Source organism: Malaclemys terrapin, chromosome 5 (genome assembly GCF_027887155.1).
Source record: "Malaclemys terrapin pileata isolate rMalTer1 chromosome 5, rMalTer1.hap1, whole genome shotgun sequence".
NCBI lineage: Eukaryota > Metazoa > Chordata > Testudines > Emydidae > Malaclemys > Malaclemys terrapin.
The window spans coordinates 27,607,340-27,623,322 of record NC_071509.1 but is presented as its reverse complement, the minus strand read 5'-3'; the positions used below and the strand labels follow the sequence as shown (position 1 = coordinate 27,623,322).

The following is a 15,983-nucleotide window of genomic DNA, read 5'->3' as shown; positions in this document are numbered from 1 at the left end:
TTAGTTTGTACTGACTTTGCTAGTGCTTTTGATGTAGCCTGTTGTAAAATAGCCAAATATCTATTCTAGATGAGTTGATGTACCCCCTGGAAGACCTCTACGTACCCTCAGGGGTACATGTACCCCTGGTTGAGAACCGCTGCCCTAAGCGACACACCATAGTGGTTTGGACGGTGCAGAAACAATACCAGGGTTGGTTTGGATTTTGATACATTTTATGTCAGTGTGTGGAAGGTACTCAGAAAAACTATGACCCCTCGGAGTATTAAATAAGACATTATTACTGACATCTCAGAATTAATACACTTTTAATTTGGCTTGAATATGCGCTTAGAAGTTATCTACATTGAGCCTACAGTGTAAGTCTGTTGACTTTCATAGAGTTCCACCAGGGATGCAGTTTTGGTCCTTTGCAATTGGTAAAGGTTTCAAAAGAAAGATGAGGGTCTACAATAACTGAAAGGTTATAATCATCTGTATCTGTCAGATATGGAGAATTACTGGAGATGACACTTGGGGACCTCCACAGCAGGAAATTTTATGAACTTTCCCCCTTTTAACAATGGATTGTGGAAAATGATCTTCATTTCCAATTAAAATTGTAGCTTTCAAATTGTGATTACTGCAATACTTGAAAAGAACATTAGCCTTGAACTATATGTTTTCCTGAATGATGGGTTAATTGCTTGTTAATGACTCTCAGCTCCAAGACATTAGAAATCTACTGCTAAGTTAGAAAAAAATGTAGCCATTTGTTGTTTTAGAATTTTGCATATCCCTAAAAAATTATGGTGAAGATTTTCAGAAGTTGCCTGTGGGGTTTGGACACCCTACTCCCATTACAGCTATTGGGAATTGGGTGTTCAAATTAGATTGGTGGCTTTGCAAATCACAGCCTACAACACTGGTATATGTATCTGGTGAACAAACGTTTTCTTTTGTAGACTATGAATAAAGCAATGTATTTATAGTTGCCACACAACATTATTACTGTACTAATAACATTAGCAGGCTATAATTCTCTTTCTCGCGCATGTGCATACACACACGTATGAAAGGCCAGTCTTCCTCTGTTTGTTTAAGACAGTTGACTAGTGTAACCTTGATTTATTTGTTCCCAATTAATAGGACCAAAGTGAACTCTTTAAGGTTTGAGCCTCTGGGGCAGTTACAGATCATTTAATTTAGTGGAGGATAGTGAATGACACAACAAGTAATTGAATTAAAGACTTCATTTAAAATAAAATAATTAGGTAAAGCAAACAGACGTTACAATATAACCGTACACTGCATTTATACTCACATTTCAAAATGGTGCATCCAGGGGTGATCAGTCCTTGGATGAGAAGAACGTGTATATAATCCTTTCTCTAATGAATGATGTATACTAATCTAAAATTACTAGCCTTTTTATATATCAGGGGGTAGCCGTGTTAGTCTGTATCTACAAAAACAACAAAGAGTCTGGTGGCACCTTAAAGACTAACAGATTTATTTGGGCATAAGCTTTCGTGAGTAAAAACCTCACTTCTTCGGATGCATCCGAAGAAGTGAGGTTTTTACTCACGAAAGCTTATGCCCAAATAAATCTGTTAGTCTTTAAGGTGCCACCAGACTCTTTGTTGTTTTTGTAGCCTTTTTATAATCAATTATAGTGCCCTGTTAATTAATTAAGCCTGACTGTTACCATATCTATATTTCCGCTGCCATATTTAATGTTCTGTACCCCAAACCCAACTATCTTCTTTATTGACTATTAACATAAAACATCAGTCTAATTATCATTTGTGTCAATGCAAATTCTGCGATTACCCGTATCCCAAAACATCCAAAAATTCCCCTACAAAACTTGCTAAAGCCAATTAAAAACAAAAATATATTTACCATATAACCCAAGGTTATCTCCTAAATTATCTCACTTCACTCATATTTTACTAAGCCTTATTGTTATCAAGCCAAATTTTTGGCCCAAAAACCTATTCTTTACTTACTTTTCAGCACATTTCTTTTTAACTTAAACAAGCATGATCTCTCTAGGCTGCACTAGGACTTAAGGGTTAAAATTTAATGAGTTTTAAGATGCATTGTTAAATGTCCCTAAGGACAAGAATGTAATTTCTTGAGAACTTATTTCCTATAACACAAAATAAATAAGCACCAGTTGGAGTTGTGTGGCAAAAAATACACTGGGTAGAATCAGTCAGGTGGGAAGGCCCAGCACTTATCCAGAAATATGAGTACATGGGTACGGGATTGATTGACAGAGTGTTTGACCCAGCAATCAATAGCCCTCCTAAGATCTAGAGGATTCTCATCCAGCTCCTGCTGACCACTTCATTTTTGGAATGACTGGATGTCCTAAAGCAAACAGAGCTACAATGGCTCACCAGCTACCCTCTCAGACACTGAAGCAATCAAAGTCTATGCAGCCTTCTTAGAAAAGTATGGTCACACTGAGCCAACACACTGATCTGCAAGCTGTATTGACCTTCCACATCACCTCAGCCTCCACCCCAACCCCCTGTCACCTATGTATGTCTATAGAGTGTTTAGGCCATACTACTGATATTCACTCACTGAGGATAGTATCAGGATCGGTTATGTTCCAATAGAACGTGCATCCAGCAAAATTTCCTCAGGGATCTAGTAAAAGATTCAGTTTGTATGAACATCCAGAATGTAGATGCCATCCAAACCTTTTCAGAACATACAAAATGTGTAAAAACAACAAGGAATCCTTGTGGCACCTTAGAGACTAACACATTTATTTGGGCATAAGCTTTCATGGGCTAGAACCCACTTCATCAGATGAATGGAGTGGAAAGTACAATAACAGGTATAAATACACAGCACATGAAAAGATAGGAGTTTCCTTACCAAGTCGGAGGTCAGTCTAACGAGACAATTCAAATAACAGTAGGATACCAAGCGAGGAAAAATCAACAAAAAAACTTCAAAAACAGACTCAAACGAGAAACTGCCGAACTGGAATTAATTTGCAAACTGGACACCATCAAATTAGACCTGAATAAAGACAGAGAGTGGATGAGTCACTACAAGAACTAAAAAAACCTAATTTTCCCATGCTAATTTGCCCCTAATATTACTCACACCTTCTTGTTAACTGTTTGAAATGAGCCACCCTTATTACCACTACAAAAGTGAATTTTCATCCTGTTGATAATAGCCCACTTTAATTGATTTGTCTCGACCCACTACGGGGTAAGGCAACTCCCATCTTTTCATGTACTGCTATATAAATCTTCCTACTGTATTTTCCACTCTATGCATCTGATGAAATGCGTTTTAGCCCACGAAAGCTTATGCCCAAATAAATTTGTTACTCTATAAGGTGCCACAAGGACTCCTTGTCGTTTTCACTTTTGTAGTGGTAATGAGAGTGGCCCATTTCAAACAGTTGACAAGAAGGTGTGAGTAACAGTAGGGGGGAAATTAGTATGGGGGAAATTAGGTTTTGTTATGACCCAACCACTCCTCAGTCTTTATTCAGGCCTAATTTGATGGTGTCCAGATTGCAAATTAATTCCAGTTCTGCAGTTTCACGTTGGAGTCTGGTTTTGAAGTTTTGTTTGTTGAAGAATTGCCACTTTTAGGTCTGTTATTGAGTGACCAGGGAGGTTGAAGTGTTCTCCTACTGGTTTTTGAGTGTTATAATTCCTGATATCAGATTTGTGTCCATTTATTCTTTTGCGTAGAGACTGTCCGGTTTGGCCAATGTACATTGCAGAGGGGCTTTGCTGGCACATGATGGCATATATCACATCAGTAGATGTGCAGGTGAATGAGCCCCTGATGGTGTGGCTGTGTGGTTAGGTCCTCTGATGGTGTCCCTTGAATAGATATTTGGACAGAGTTGGCACTGGGGTTTGTTGCAGGGTTTGGTTCCTGGTTTGGTGTTTTTGTTGTGTGGTGTAGCTGCAGGTGAGTATTTGCTTCAAGTTGGGGGGCTGTCTGTAAGCGAGGACTGGCCTGTCTCCCAAGGTCTGTGAGAGTGAGGGATCGTCCTTCAGGATAGGTTGTAGATCCTTGATGATGCGCTAGAGAGGTTTTAGTTGAGGGCTGTAGGTGACCGCTAGTGGCATTCTGTTACTTTCTTTGTTGGGCCTGTCTTGTAGTAGGTGACTTCTGGGTACTCTTCTGGCTCTGTCAATCTGTTTCTTCACATCACGAGGTAGGATCCTCTGTTCTGAAGACCTGCCATTTCCCCTTCTCCTGCACCATTGCCTAGAGACACTGTGAACCCTCATCCCTCCATCAAAAGGAACCCTTAAATCCTCTGTTGGGGCCTTAGCTGCTGATATCCATTTTCTGGATGGGACATCGTCGTGAATGGGGGGAAGGCCTCAAGCTCTCTGTTCATTCCCTCCTCCCTCCAGTGGCAGTGTTCAGCCTGGCCATTGGGCACAGCACCAGCATCTCTGCTGCTCTACTCAAATCATGTGCCATTCTGGGCCATCCGCATTACTTACTCCCCAGAGTACACGGTGCACATCTGAACCCCTAGAGTCCACAAAATTGTAATGACTTCAGGCAGTCATTAACAAGAAAGCCTCAGTGTCTTGCCTATTTTAAATATACACAGAAAACCCAGATCCTATGATCCCAACTTCAGTTAGAGTTTGGCCCAGAGTTTGTAAACCCTTTTGGATCCTTTAGGATGAAAGAGGCTATTATAAATATAAGACAATATAATTGATGATTATTATTTATTATGATTGTTATTGTTAAAATATTTTACCAGGGAAGCCTTAAAACATATCACATACAATTTTTAAGACCGTTTCGGAGGAAAGGTAGTTCACAGCCAGCAACATTTATTGCTAATGGACTATCATCATGAATTCATGACAGGGAACTTATGCCTGATTGATTTTTCTTTCAGTATGTTATCAAGGGAAGTAGTGAACCTAATTTAGCTGGATTTGTAAAATATTCTGATAGGACTATAAGAATATTGCGCATTTATGCCGCAAGTTGTCACACCTGTAAGTCATTAATTCCTGGTATTGCAGTCTGTTGCAAGATAGAAATGTAATAGATAATCCAACTGTGTAATAGAGTTTAAAGGTGTAACTATAAGAAGCTTCTTTAGTCCTTAAAGTCCATTTGCTCATAATAAACTAAGGATTAGCTGAAGTAATTATTATCAGATTCTGAAACTTAAAAGTGTAAAAGTAATTCTACTTTAATAATAATTTGTAGCCATGTAGTTCAATAAAGAAATTTTTTACTGTATGTTCAAGCAGGTGAATGAAAAGACAGATTCTAATTAGGGTTTTGATATGGCACAGGGAGTTTGAGAATATAGTTAAGGTGGTTAAAATAAAGTTTTTACATGTAGTTCAAGACAAGAGTATATATATGAATAATGTTTTGTGCCTTAGTCAAAGTACATAATTGTAATGGTGAAGGAAAAGTCAATATATCTCCACTTGATTAATGGCACCAAAATAGATAATTATTTATATCCAGCTTTGTGTAGATTTCCCAACCACCTTGATGTTAAGTTCACAGGCATTTCATTGTGATATTGTTAAGACTACTACAATTAATTCCTGACTCGGCTGCTGCAGCTTTGTTTTGTAATTCTTTCCGTTTGTTTTTTAAAAATGCAGCTATATACTTAGGTTCTGATCTATAACTTCTGCTTCTAGTTGCTATCACAATACAAATACTAAAGAATAATAATAATAGGTTGCTTTAAAAAATATCATGTTACCCCTCTTCTAATCTCCTTCTGTTGTGTACCAAATCTTTTAATTTTACTGAAAGAACCAATCACACAGTGGTTATGCATCCAAAATTCCAGCTGAGGTCATTTGGATTTTTGACTGTGTACTAATTTTTGTATTGACTCCTAAAATTCAGAAATAGCCCGGTCCCCTCGATACACAATAAAAGTTAACACATTCTAGTGTGTTTAGTATGCCACGATATAAGGAATTTTCAGGCTTGAGGGTATTCTGGTGAAGAATGATTAGATTTCTGATGCAGCAAGGTTGCAGGCCTCAAAGTACTAAGGGCTTGATCTAGCAAAACTGAAGTTGAAGGACAAATTCCAGTTGATTTCCTTGGGAGTTGGACCTGAGCCTAAGCTGCTGAATGTCTTATCTTGGCATTCACTGGATCTTATGTAAAACGTACAGTGTGCTATTCAAAGATTGTCTTTGCTTTGATTATTCCAAAGTCATGGTCTAAAGTGTAGAGGAACTCTGTCCAAAACATTTATATCTCCCATGTCACCATGAATCTGTTCTGAAATACAATTTACTGTTAGATTGTTACTGCATTAGAGCAGATAAGAGATTTTATTTTAAGTCATCATCCTGAAATACTTGTCAGAGATGAACAGATACGGAGGGAACAGCAGACTTACGAGACATACTGAAGGTGAGAACAAGGAGCTAGAATTTGATGCAGTGGTAAAAGTGGAGGTAGTAGAATGAGCCAAAGATGTCGTAGGTGGGCGACGTGATAAAAATGACTGGCAAGGACTGACAGCTGCTTTTTGAATTAACTAGAGGTAGCAATGTGGTTGTTGTGGAGACCAGAGAGAAAAAGTTTACAGTAATTAAAACAAAAAATGATGATGACTTGGATAAGTGTTTCAGCTGTATGGAAAGAAAGAAAGAAAGAAAGAAAGAAAAGAACAGGTCTTTTAAATGTTATGTAGGAAGAAGCAACAAGATTTGGACATGGCATAGAAGTATGGGGTGAGGGAGCTGGGAAAGTTAACCAACCATTACAAGCCCACTTGTGGCACCTTAGAGACTAACAAATTTATTAGAGCATAAGCTTTCGTGGACTACAGCCCACTTCTTCGGATGCATATAGAATTTGTTAGTCTCTAAGGTGCCACAAGTACTCCTGTTCTTCTTTTTGCGGATACCGACTAACACGGCTGTTACTCTGAAACATTACAAGCCTGAGTGACAATGAGCAAGTTAGTGTTCTCAGCAGTGACAGAGGATGAGGAAACTATAAAGGAACCATGTTTAAAATGACATTTAGGTATCCAGGAGGTCAGATGTATTTAATCGGAGAAGCACCAAGAAAGGTAAAATTTTAATCAGTTTGAAATTCCTGGGATTCTTTTGTTGCAGAGTGTACTTTTCTTTTATAAAAACAATTAGCAGAAAGAAAAATGCAGCCAGTAAATTATGGTTCTGAAAATTCTGCTTGAGAGTACTGCCTTTTGGAACTGAGTATATATCAAAACACAGTAATTACTACTCAAGGAAGGATAAACTTTTGTTCAGTGGAGAAAAATCATCAGATGATTCACATTAATGGTATTCTTAATTTTTGCAAATTAAAAGAAAGCAAAAGGAATATGTGTTTGAAAAAAAAAAGAAAATTCCCTAACGGGCATAAAAAGATTATTCTAATTTTTTCCTCATCTAATGGTTTTGTATCTGTACTTAATTATATATTTAAACCACTTAGGATCAAAGTACATAGAATTAAAAACCTAAAATTTATACTAATGGAGTTATTGCACAAGATATCAGTTTGTACTTTTGTTTGCACCATCGGTTAATTTATGTATTTACTCTGAGATGAGTTTTGTTAATTCGGGTTATGCACCAGTAACATTAATAATGCTCTCAGGACTGACTTTCTATGTACTGTTAAATTAATACACTTTCTGAGTACCAAACTAAAATATATGTTAAACAAAAGATCCTCTGAAATAACATCCTGGACCCTCGGGAAGGAGGTCCTTGAAGAATTCCACCTGGATTTCAACAATTTCCACCCCACTATCAACTTCAGCCTGGACCAGTCCACACAAGAGATCCACTTCCTGGACACTACAGTGCAAAGAAGTGATGGTCACATAAACACCACCATATACCAGAAACCTACTGACCTTATACTTACCTACATGCCTCCAGCTTTCATCCAGGACACACCCCATGATCCATTGTCTACAGCCAAGCCCTAAAATACAACCGCATTTGCTCTAATCCCTCAGACAGAGACAAACACCTACAAGATCTCTATCAAGCATTCTTAAAACTACAGTACTCACCTGGGGAAGTGAGGAAACAGATTGACAGAGTGAGACGGGTAACCAGAAGTCACCTACTACAGGACAGGCCCCACAAGGAAAATAACAGAACGCCGCTGGTCATCACGTACAGCCCCCAGCTAAAACCTCTCCAGCGCATCATCAACGATCTACAACCTATCCTGGAAAACAATCCCGCACTCTCATAGGCCTTGGGAGGCAGGCCAGTCCTCACTTACAGACAGCCCCCCAACCTGAAGCAAATACTCACCAGCAACTACACACCACACCACAGAAACATTAACCCAGGAACCAATCCCTGTAACAAACCCCGTTGCTTTCTCTGTCCCCATATCTACTTTAGCAACACCAACATAGGACCCAACCACACCAGCCACACAATCGGGCTCATTCACCTGCGCATCTACTAATGTGATATATGCCATCATGTGCCAGCAATGCCCCTCTGCCATGTACATTGGCCAAACCAGACAGTCTCTACGTAAAAGGATAAATGGACACTAATCAGACATCAGGAATAGTAAATTACAAAAGCCAGTAGGAGAACACTTCAATCTCCCTGGACATTCAATAAGAGATTTAAAAGTAGCCATTCTTCAACAAAAAAACCTTCAGAAACAGACTTCAAAGAGAAACCGCAGAGCTACAATTCATTTGCAAATTTAACACCATTAATTTGGGCTTGAATAGGGATTGGGAGTGGCTGGCTCACTACAAAAGCAATTTTCCCTCTCTTGGTATTGACACCTCTTCATCAGTTATTGGGAGTGGACCACATCCACCCTAACTGAACTGGCCTTCAGCATTGGTTCTCCAGTTGTAAGGTAACTCACTTCTCTTCATGTGCCAATATATATTTATGCCTGTATCTGTAATTTTCACACCATGCATCTGAAGAAGTGAGTTTTTTACCCACGAAAGCTTATGCCCAAATAAATCTGTCAGTCTTTAAGGTGCCACCGGACTCCTCATTGTTATCCTGATAAAGAGCAGACCTGTGACAGATAAAAACTAATAATGCAAGATTATCAATTGTAGCAGCTTTAACTATATTTTATTTTCTGGAATATAATTCTGTACGTGACTAGTAGTAATTATGTACTTCAGGATGCTTGGTAATATTATTGGGTCAACTGATAGAGATTTAAATGGGCTGGTTCATAAAGACCACTCGGGCCAGCTCCTCAACTGATATTAGTTGGTGGAGCTACATCAATTTACACTAGTTGAGGGGCTGCCCCTGTGCTTTGTTTTGTTTGAATCTGGCATATAAGATCAGTTGACATGTCCCCTGATTTATTGATGTGGGTCTGAAGACAAGGCCCTGTCGTGTGGAATTCACTTCAACCAGCAGTTCATCAGAGCCTGAATATGTTGACCTTCAGGTCATGGCACAAAGCCTTCCTGTTCTCCTAACCAACGGAGGAAAGAGGCCAGGATGAGTAGATGGGTTGGAGTGATGGGAAAGCTTTAGGGGGGTCTCTGTTGTTTTGACATTGTGTCCTAATTGTCATTTGTACTTGTTATAGATATGCCACTTTAAACCAAAATACTGATGATAGATACTTAACTCTGAAAAAGTCAAGTAGTACAGACTGAAGGTCTCAAGTTCAATCCACAAAGATGCTCACAGTGTCTCTGTTCATGAAGCCAAGCAGTGTTATATCTCTGTCACGCATTCTGCTCCTGATTTCCTAAATAGGATTAGCTAGGCAATACCACTGTTGCATTTGAATGTGCTACACTGTTATTTGTTGAGCATTATTCTGTCAAATGGAATTTACACTTTAAGGAGATGTTCTGTAACCTGTCAGATTATCTCAAAACTCTAGTTAAATATTTTGCAAAATTCTTGCTCCATGTATAGATTAATAGAAATCAGAGATGGAAAAGACATATTAGGTCATTTAGACCCTCTGCTGCTGGGGCAGGGTTGTTTCCTACAATATACTTTTTCAGCGCTTTATCCAGTTTTCTCTTAGGCCATGTCTTCACTGCATGCTAACGACAGGTTCAGCAATTGCAGGCTATTCAGTGTATGGTAGCCAAACCCACTTCAGCATGACCATATGTTGATATAAGCATGCTGCTGTCATGCCCCATGTCCACACCAGCACTGTATCTGGTCATGATAAACAATACAATTATCTGGGTGTGTATCCCGAGATACATTGCACCACAACTCACTACACTATTCTGTGCTCACAATTGCAGGGTGCCATGGGGCAACATGCCTGTCCACTCTGGGGATTGTGGGAAGGAATAGCCTTGGCCCAGGAGGTTCATTTCCTGGCAGGACCCAAGTTGGTGTGTTGCTGTGCTATTCTGTGCCAGAGGTCTGAATCTTACTCACCTTAATAACCAACAGCTGCTGTTTTTTTTTATGGAGGCAATTTTTCTTTTTCATGCCTTTGCTGAAGCTGCTGCCAAGAGACCATGGCAGGTGTTTCTGAGACTATTTTTGGCCCGGAGAAGACACAGGCAGCAGCTTACAAGCAGAACAAAACAAAAGACCAGGACCATGAAGTGATAGAGTGGACTGAGTGGATTCTGCTTTTTAGGGGAGATCCCCTTCGCATACGGACACACGTGCTGCTAGACTAGGACCACAAGCACGTATTGTTAGGACCACATTGTGATGCAAACATGGGAAACCAGCAGTGAGTCCAGGACTTCCACATGAGCTGTATAAGGAGCTTGCTCCTGCCCTTGAGAGGCAGAACACCCAGATGAGAGGTCCTATAACGGTCCAGAAGCGTGCTGCTATTGTGCTGTGGATGCTGGCTACACCAGACTGTTATAGATCTGTTGGTAATCAGTTCGGGGTCAGCAAAGCCATGGTGCAGGGGACTGGACTAGATGACCTCTCGAGGTCCCTTCCAGTTATATGATTCTGTGTTGGCATAGCAATCATGGAAGTATGCCAAACAATTAATGCTGTGCTGTTCTACCTGTCCCCCTTCCCCCCACCCCACCCCCAGGTTGTAAAAATTGGAAATATTCCTGAAATAATTGCAGGGTTTGAATGGATGGTGTTCCTGAACTGTGCAGGTGTGACTGATGGCATATCTCTAGCCTATGCATGCCATTTCAAACAAGCAAGTACATTAACAGGAAAGGATACTACTCCATCATTACACAGGCCTTGTGGACCACCATGGCATATTGATGGACACCAACATTGAATTGAGTGCATGATGCCAGGATGTTCCAGAAATCTGGCTTGTGTCAATGTGGGCAAGCTGGTACATTGTTCCCCCCAACAGTCGTGTTGTGATTTTTAGGTAAACTGCTGCCCTAGTTGATAAATGTTTATCTTGATAGGCGCCAAATTGGACCAGAGGCAGTTTAACTACATGCTGAGCACATGCAGAATCATGGTGGAATGTGCCTTTGACTGACTGAAATCAAGAGGGTGCTGCTTACTGTCTTGTTTGGACAGTTACCACCACACATGTAAAGCACACAAGATATCCCAATCACTGTATATGAGATTAAATGGATTGCCAACAATGATGCTTTGTGGTCTGCTTACAGACAACTACCAAATGCAACTATTAGTGGTCCTGGGTCTGTTAAAAACAAAAGCCATGATTGATGCCTTGTACACTTGCATTCACAACCTGCAGAAGGTTTACACAGGAGTTGTTGATTAACGGTGTTGTATAGCGAATTGGGCTGTTGCCTGGAGATCATATGTAGTGTTTATGCACACATTAAAGAAATAAAGATTCCTTCTTCTTTACCTTTATTGACATTCAAATTGGAGAAGGTATAGAGTGCAGCTGATATTGCTGATGCTGTGAGGATCCATGAGTGGCTGGATGGTGAATGGCTCATTGGCTGGCTCTTTGTCATTGTTGGGCATGAGTTGTAGGGCATGGCACTGTTGAGGCAAATCCATGGGAACCAGAACATGTCCCTGTGAAATTCGATCTCTCATTCCCTCTGCTCAAGATCATGGTGTAGATATTCATCCAGAAACTTTTCCTCTGCCACTTTGTCCTGCTCTCCATCACTTTTCCTCTGACTCCATGTGTTTTTTGATCAAATGGAGCATTCTTTATGCATTTCCATTACTAAATCCCCTCTGGTCCTCCATTGTTTGGACATCAAATTCTGAAGTCTTTCACTGACATTGAGTGGTCTCCTAGTTGGCCTCCCATCCCTGGAAGACTCTGCGAGTACATTTACACTGCAGTGAAAGACCTATGACACAGCCGCAACTGGCCCAGCTCAGCTGACTCAGGCTCATGGGATTCGGGCAATTGCAATGTAGATGTTTGTGATCAGTGTAGACCCCATGAGGGGGGTGGGTCTAGCACCAGCCCTAATATCTATTTTTAGTCCAACAGCCCTAGCCAATTGACTCAGACTCTGAGACTCAGTGTTATGAGGTTTTATTTGTAGTTTTGATATATCCTTCTACTGTCTCACTTAATCCAGACAGACACAGGAGGAAAAATTGCAAGTATTTATAACTCCCTGAAATTTCATACTTCTTATACATGGCCACAACTAAAATGTAGCAAATTTTTTCACAAGGAATACCATTCTCTTTAGTCTTGCAAAAGAGATGGAGTTTCTACCCTTTCCTTGGGACTATTCACCAAAGCAATAGATTTCCTTGATACTCAGTTTAAATATTCCCTTTCTTAATTTCATCCCATAAATCCTACTTTTACTCCACTGACTTCAGTGCCAAAGTAAGGACTGAGTAAAAACAGAGTAAGGATCCCAAGATTTTGCTCACTTTGCATCTTTTCTATGATCAAAAATTTGCTCCTGTATTTAAAAGCCTTTGAAAGAGAGATTTAGGTTTTACATTACATTAATCAACTCCTACTAAGCAGCATTTATCTGAAAATGTATCATTTAACTGAATATTAAAGACTGCACAATTTTTATCTTTATAACACAATTTTATTGTAGATTCATATTTTATATATTTTTAAATGCATGCTGTTGCATATGCAAAATTCATGTGCATTTGTATGTCTAAATTGATAAAATTGCCATTTTTAATTATTTTTTTATTTTTGTACTGTAATATCAGTTGCATACATAACTGACTATTTGGATGAGTAAGTGGGCATTTGTGAATGAATTACATTGACTGTAATTGTGGTAATTATGTATGCAAATAAATATTGCACAAAAATACACAAACATTGTTGTCTGCCAAATTGTGTGCGCACACACATTTTTAGGTGTTTATAAATCTGACACGTAATATATTACAACTGAAATAAGAGATTTGTAAGTTGTAATGGTGGTAGCAGGTTAACAGGTATATTAGTCTTTCATTAAGACATCACAGTGTGTTAAAAATTCCTCCTTCTATTATATTCATTGCTACTCTGAAAAGGACAAAGTAATAAAAGTGAATCACCACAATAATTATGATCGGTGCATTAGCTCTGTAAATTCATGTTCAGAAGCTGCCTTGCTGAAAAACTCCTACAGGAAAGTTTCCTAATGTACGTTTGTTTGTTTTTATGGTCAGTACCAAAAAATAGCTATTTTACTGAAAAACATGTGTACAGCCTTCTGATGGTGATGCTCATGTATGGCTCATTCTCAGTGGGAAAGTACATCATTTAGATTTGTGCTGAATCTGTAATGCCAGCCCACGTAAATACACACAATGGAAGTTACAAGATCTCACAATCATGTGTTTCAAGACAGCTGTGGCACCTCTGTGAATTGGTCAGACTGGCTGTTTTTATTTATCATTTATTTCCAATAACAAAAATCATACGTGAACATAGGCCAGAAATTTTCAGTTCACGTTAGTGATGGGGAAGGGGACACTTGAATGAGGACACTCACTCATTTGTATGGAATGACTGATAAAGAAAACTTTATCACAACAATCCAAGGAAACTCTAAAACTTAAGTTTGCCTACGATGTCCGTTCTACATTTTTTCTTTCACTGGTACACTTGCCAAGATGATTCACCTGGTTGGTGTGAAGACCACATTTGCACCTCCTTCTGTTTGGCAGGTTCAGTTTTCATAAACTTTCAAAATCTGAATACCGAATCTAAGCTGAACCTCTTTTGGTACGGAAGTGTAGTTACAAATATCACAGGAATAATAATAATTGGCATTTAATAGCAACTTTCATCCAAAAATCTCATTATATTTTACAGACACTGATTAAGTCTCACATCCCCCACTAGGACGTAGTTGTGACAGATATTGCAACCGCATGCAACACCTCTGGGTTATGTATCACTGTGGGCTAGCGACTGTCTGCAGCTCCAGGGGGGAGGGTTATCTCAGCTCCTGCAGGAACCAGAAACAATGCGGGGGATGAGGGGTGATTACGGTGAATCACTTAGGTTGTAAATACCTCCAGAGATGTATCACTCCGTGGGATGGTTTGCGTGTGCTGGTTCAAACTGAGTTTTCCAGAGACCATCAGACAAAGAAAGTGTCAGGAATCAAGGCCTGTTGCAGAGCCAGTCTCCAGGCATCTAACAATTGCAGCTGGCTTGTAGGAGGCTGCCTGGTTGGCTATGCTGCCTGAATGGTTGGAAAAGTCAGCACACTGGCTCTTAAGCCCAGCATCTGCAGCAGTTCAGTTGAGTGGCTGCTAAACGCATTTGCCCATGGCTGTGATAGCTCCTGCCTTGTTCCAGCCTTTCCTCACTCTGGGTAACCTGGTTCTGACCCTGGGCTCCAACTCCTGACTCTGGCTGTGGCTCTTGGCTCTGTCATCTGGCTCCAGTGCTGACCTGGGCTCCGATTCCTGGGTACTGAATCTTGTTCTGATCATTAGACCTGATTCCTGCTCTGCCCACTAGGCATGATTGCCCAGGTCCCAGTCACATGACAGAAAGAGCTTTTGCTATAAAAAAGACTGAACTGACTCAGGGCCTCCTTTCTGATCCAACAAGCGGACAGGACCTTCTATCCAAGGAGGGCCCCAACCCTTGTGTGAGGGTTGGAAATACTGGCTTACTAGGGCCCCTTAAGACTGATGGGTGATTCCTGGGATATTCAGTGTGTGTTTACATCTGTTTATTGTTTTTATTATGTTTTCTCTGTAATGCTTTTACCTTTTAAGAACATATCTGCTAGTTTAGCTGTGTGGTGGCTTGTGACTGCTGGCAATACACTGATCATAGCCCTTGGAGGGAAAGCAAAGCACAAGCACTGGTCTTTAGGCAGACTGGCTCTCTGTGGATATCCCAGTGTAAGGCAGGAAGTTGTGAAGCCTTAAAACTCCCCCTCTTAGAAGGGAGTGGGACAAAATTCCCTGCCCAGAGACAGGCTAGAAACCTGAGACCTGACTGGGCACTCCTGGCGTGGACCACGGAGCAGGGAGTAAAGGTGCAGTTACCCTGCAAATGTGACAATACATTCAGGATCATCTTCATTTTAAGATGGGAGAACTGAGGTACAGAAAGGTTAAGCAACTTTCTCAAGGATGTGAGAGAGCCAAGAGTAGTACCCAGATTTATAGAACCATAAATTGTAACAAAAAAAAATAGTGTTTTCCTTTCTCTTTTTTTTTAACTGAATGCAATTCCCTAGGAAATGCTGCTTAAGTGTGAGGCAGGCCCCATTGTAGGTATAACTGATCAGTTGAGGGACTAGGGCATGTATCTCAGTGGTTCTCCAGAGACTGTGCTTTTGTTCAAAAAAAGAATTAAGGGCCAGATTTTTAAAGGTATTTAGGTGTCTAAAGATACAGATAGGCACCCAGTGGGGATTTTCAGAAGTGCCTGTCTGCATGCATTCGTAGGCACCTAAATACCTTTAAAAATCTGCCTTAATCTCTAGTTGCTGTGGAGAAACCCTTGAAAGTGTCATCTAAGTGTAACCAATGGCAGTGATGACTGCCTGAGTTTGCAGAGAGCCTGAAACATTACATCTGAGGTGTATGCTGCCCCATTCACTTCAATGGGTACTACAG

General features: G+C 40.1%; 1 protein-coding gene across 3 annotated transcripts in view; it reads left to right on the top strand.

Annotated features, from left to right (window-relative positions):
• The window catches only part of SLC2A9 (solute carrier family 2 member 9), a 163,828-nt gene that overhangs the window by 105,665 nt on the left and 42,180 nt on the right, over positions 1–15,983 (top strand). The window contains exon 11 of one of the 3 annotated variants that reach the window (XM_054029517.1): positions 11,381–13,157. The exons of the other annotated variants lie outside the window; for them this stretch is intronic. Within the exon in view, the coding sequence (XP_053885492.1) occupies positions 11,381–11,457 (77 nt within the window). The 3' untranslated portion in view covers positions 11,458–13,157. Of the gene's footprint in view, positions 1–11,380; positions 13,158–15,983 lie in introns of those variants that run through there. 3 annotated transcript variants of the gene reach the window in all.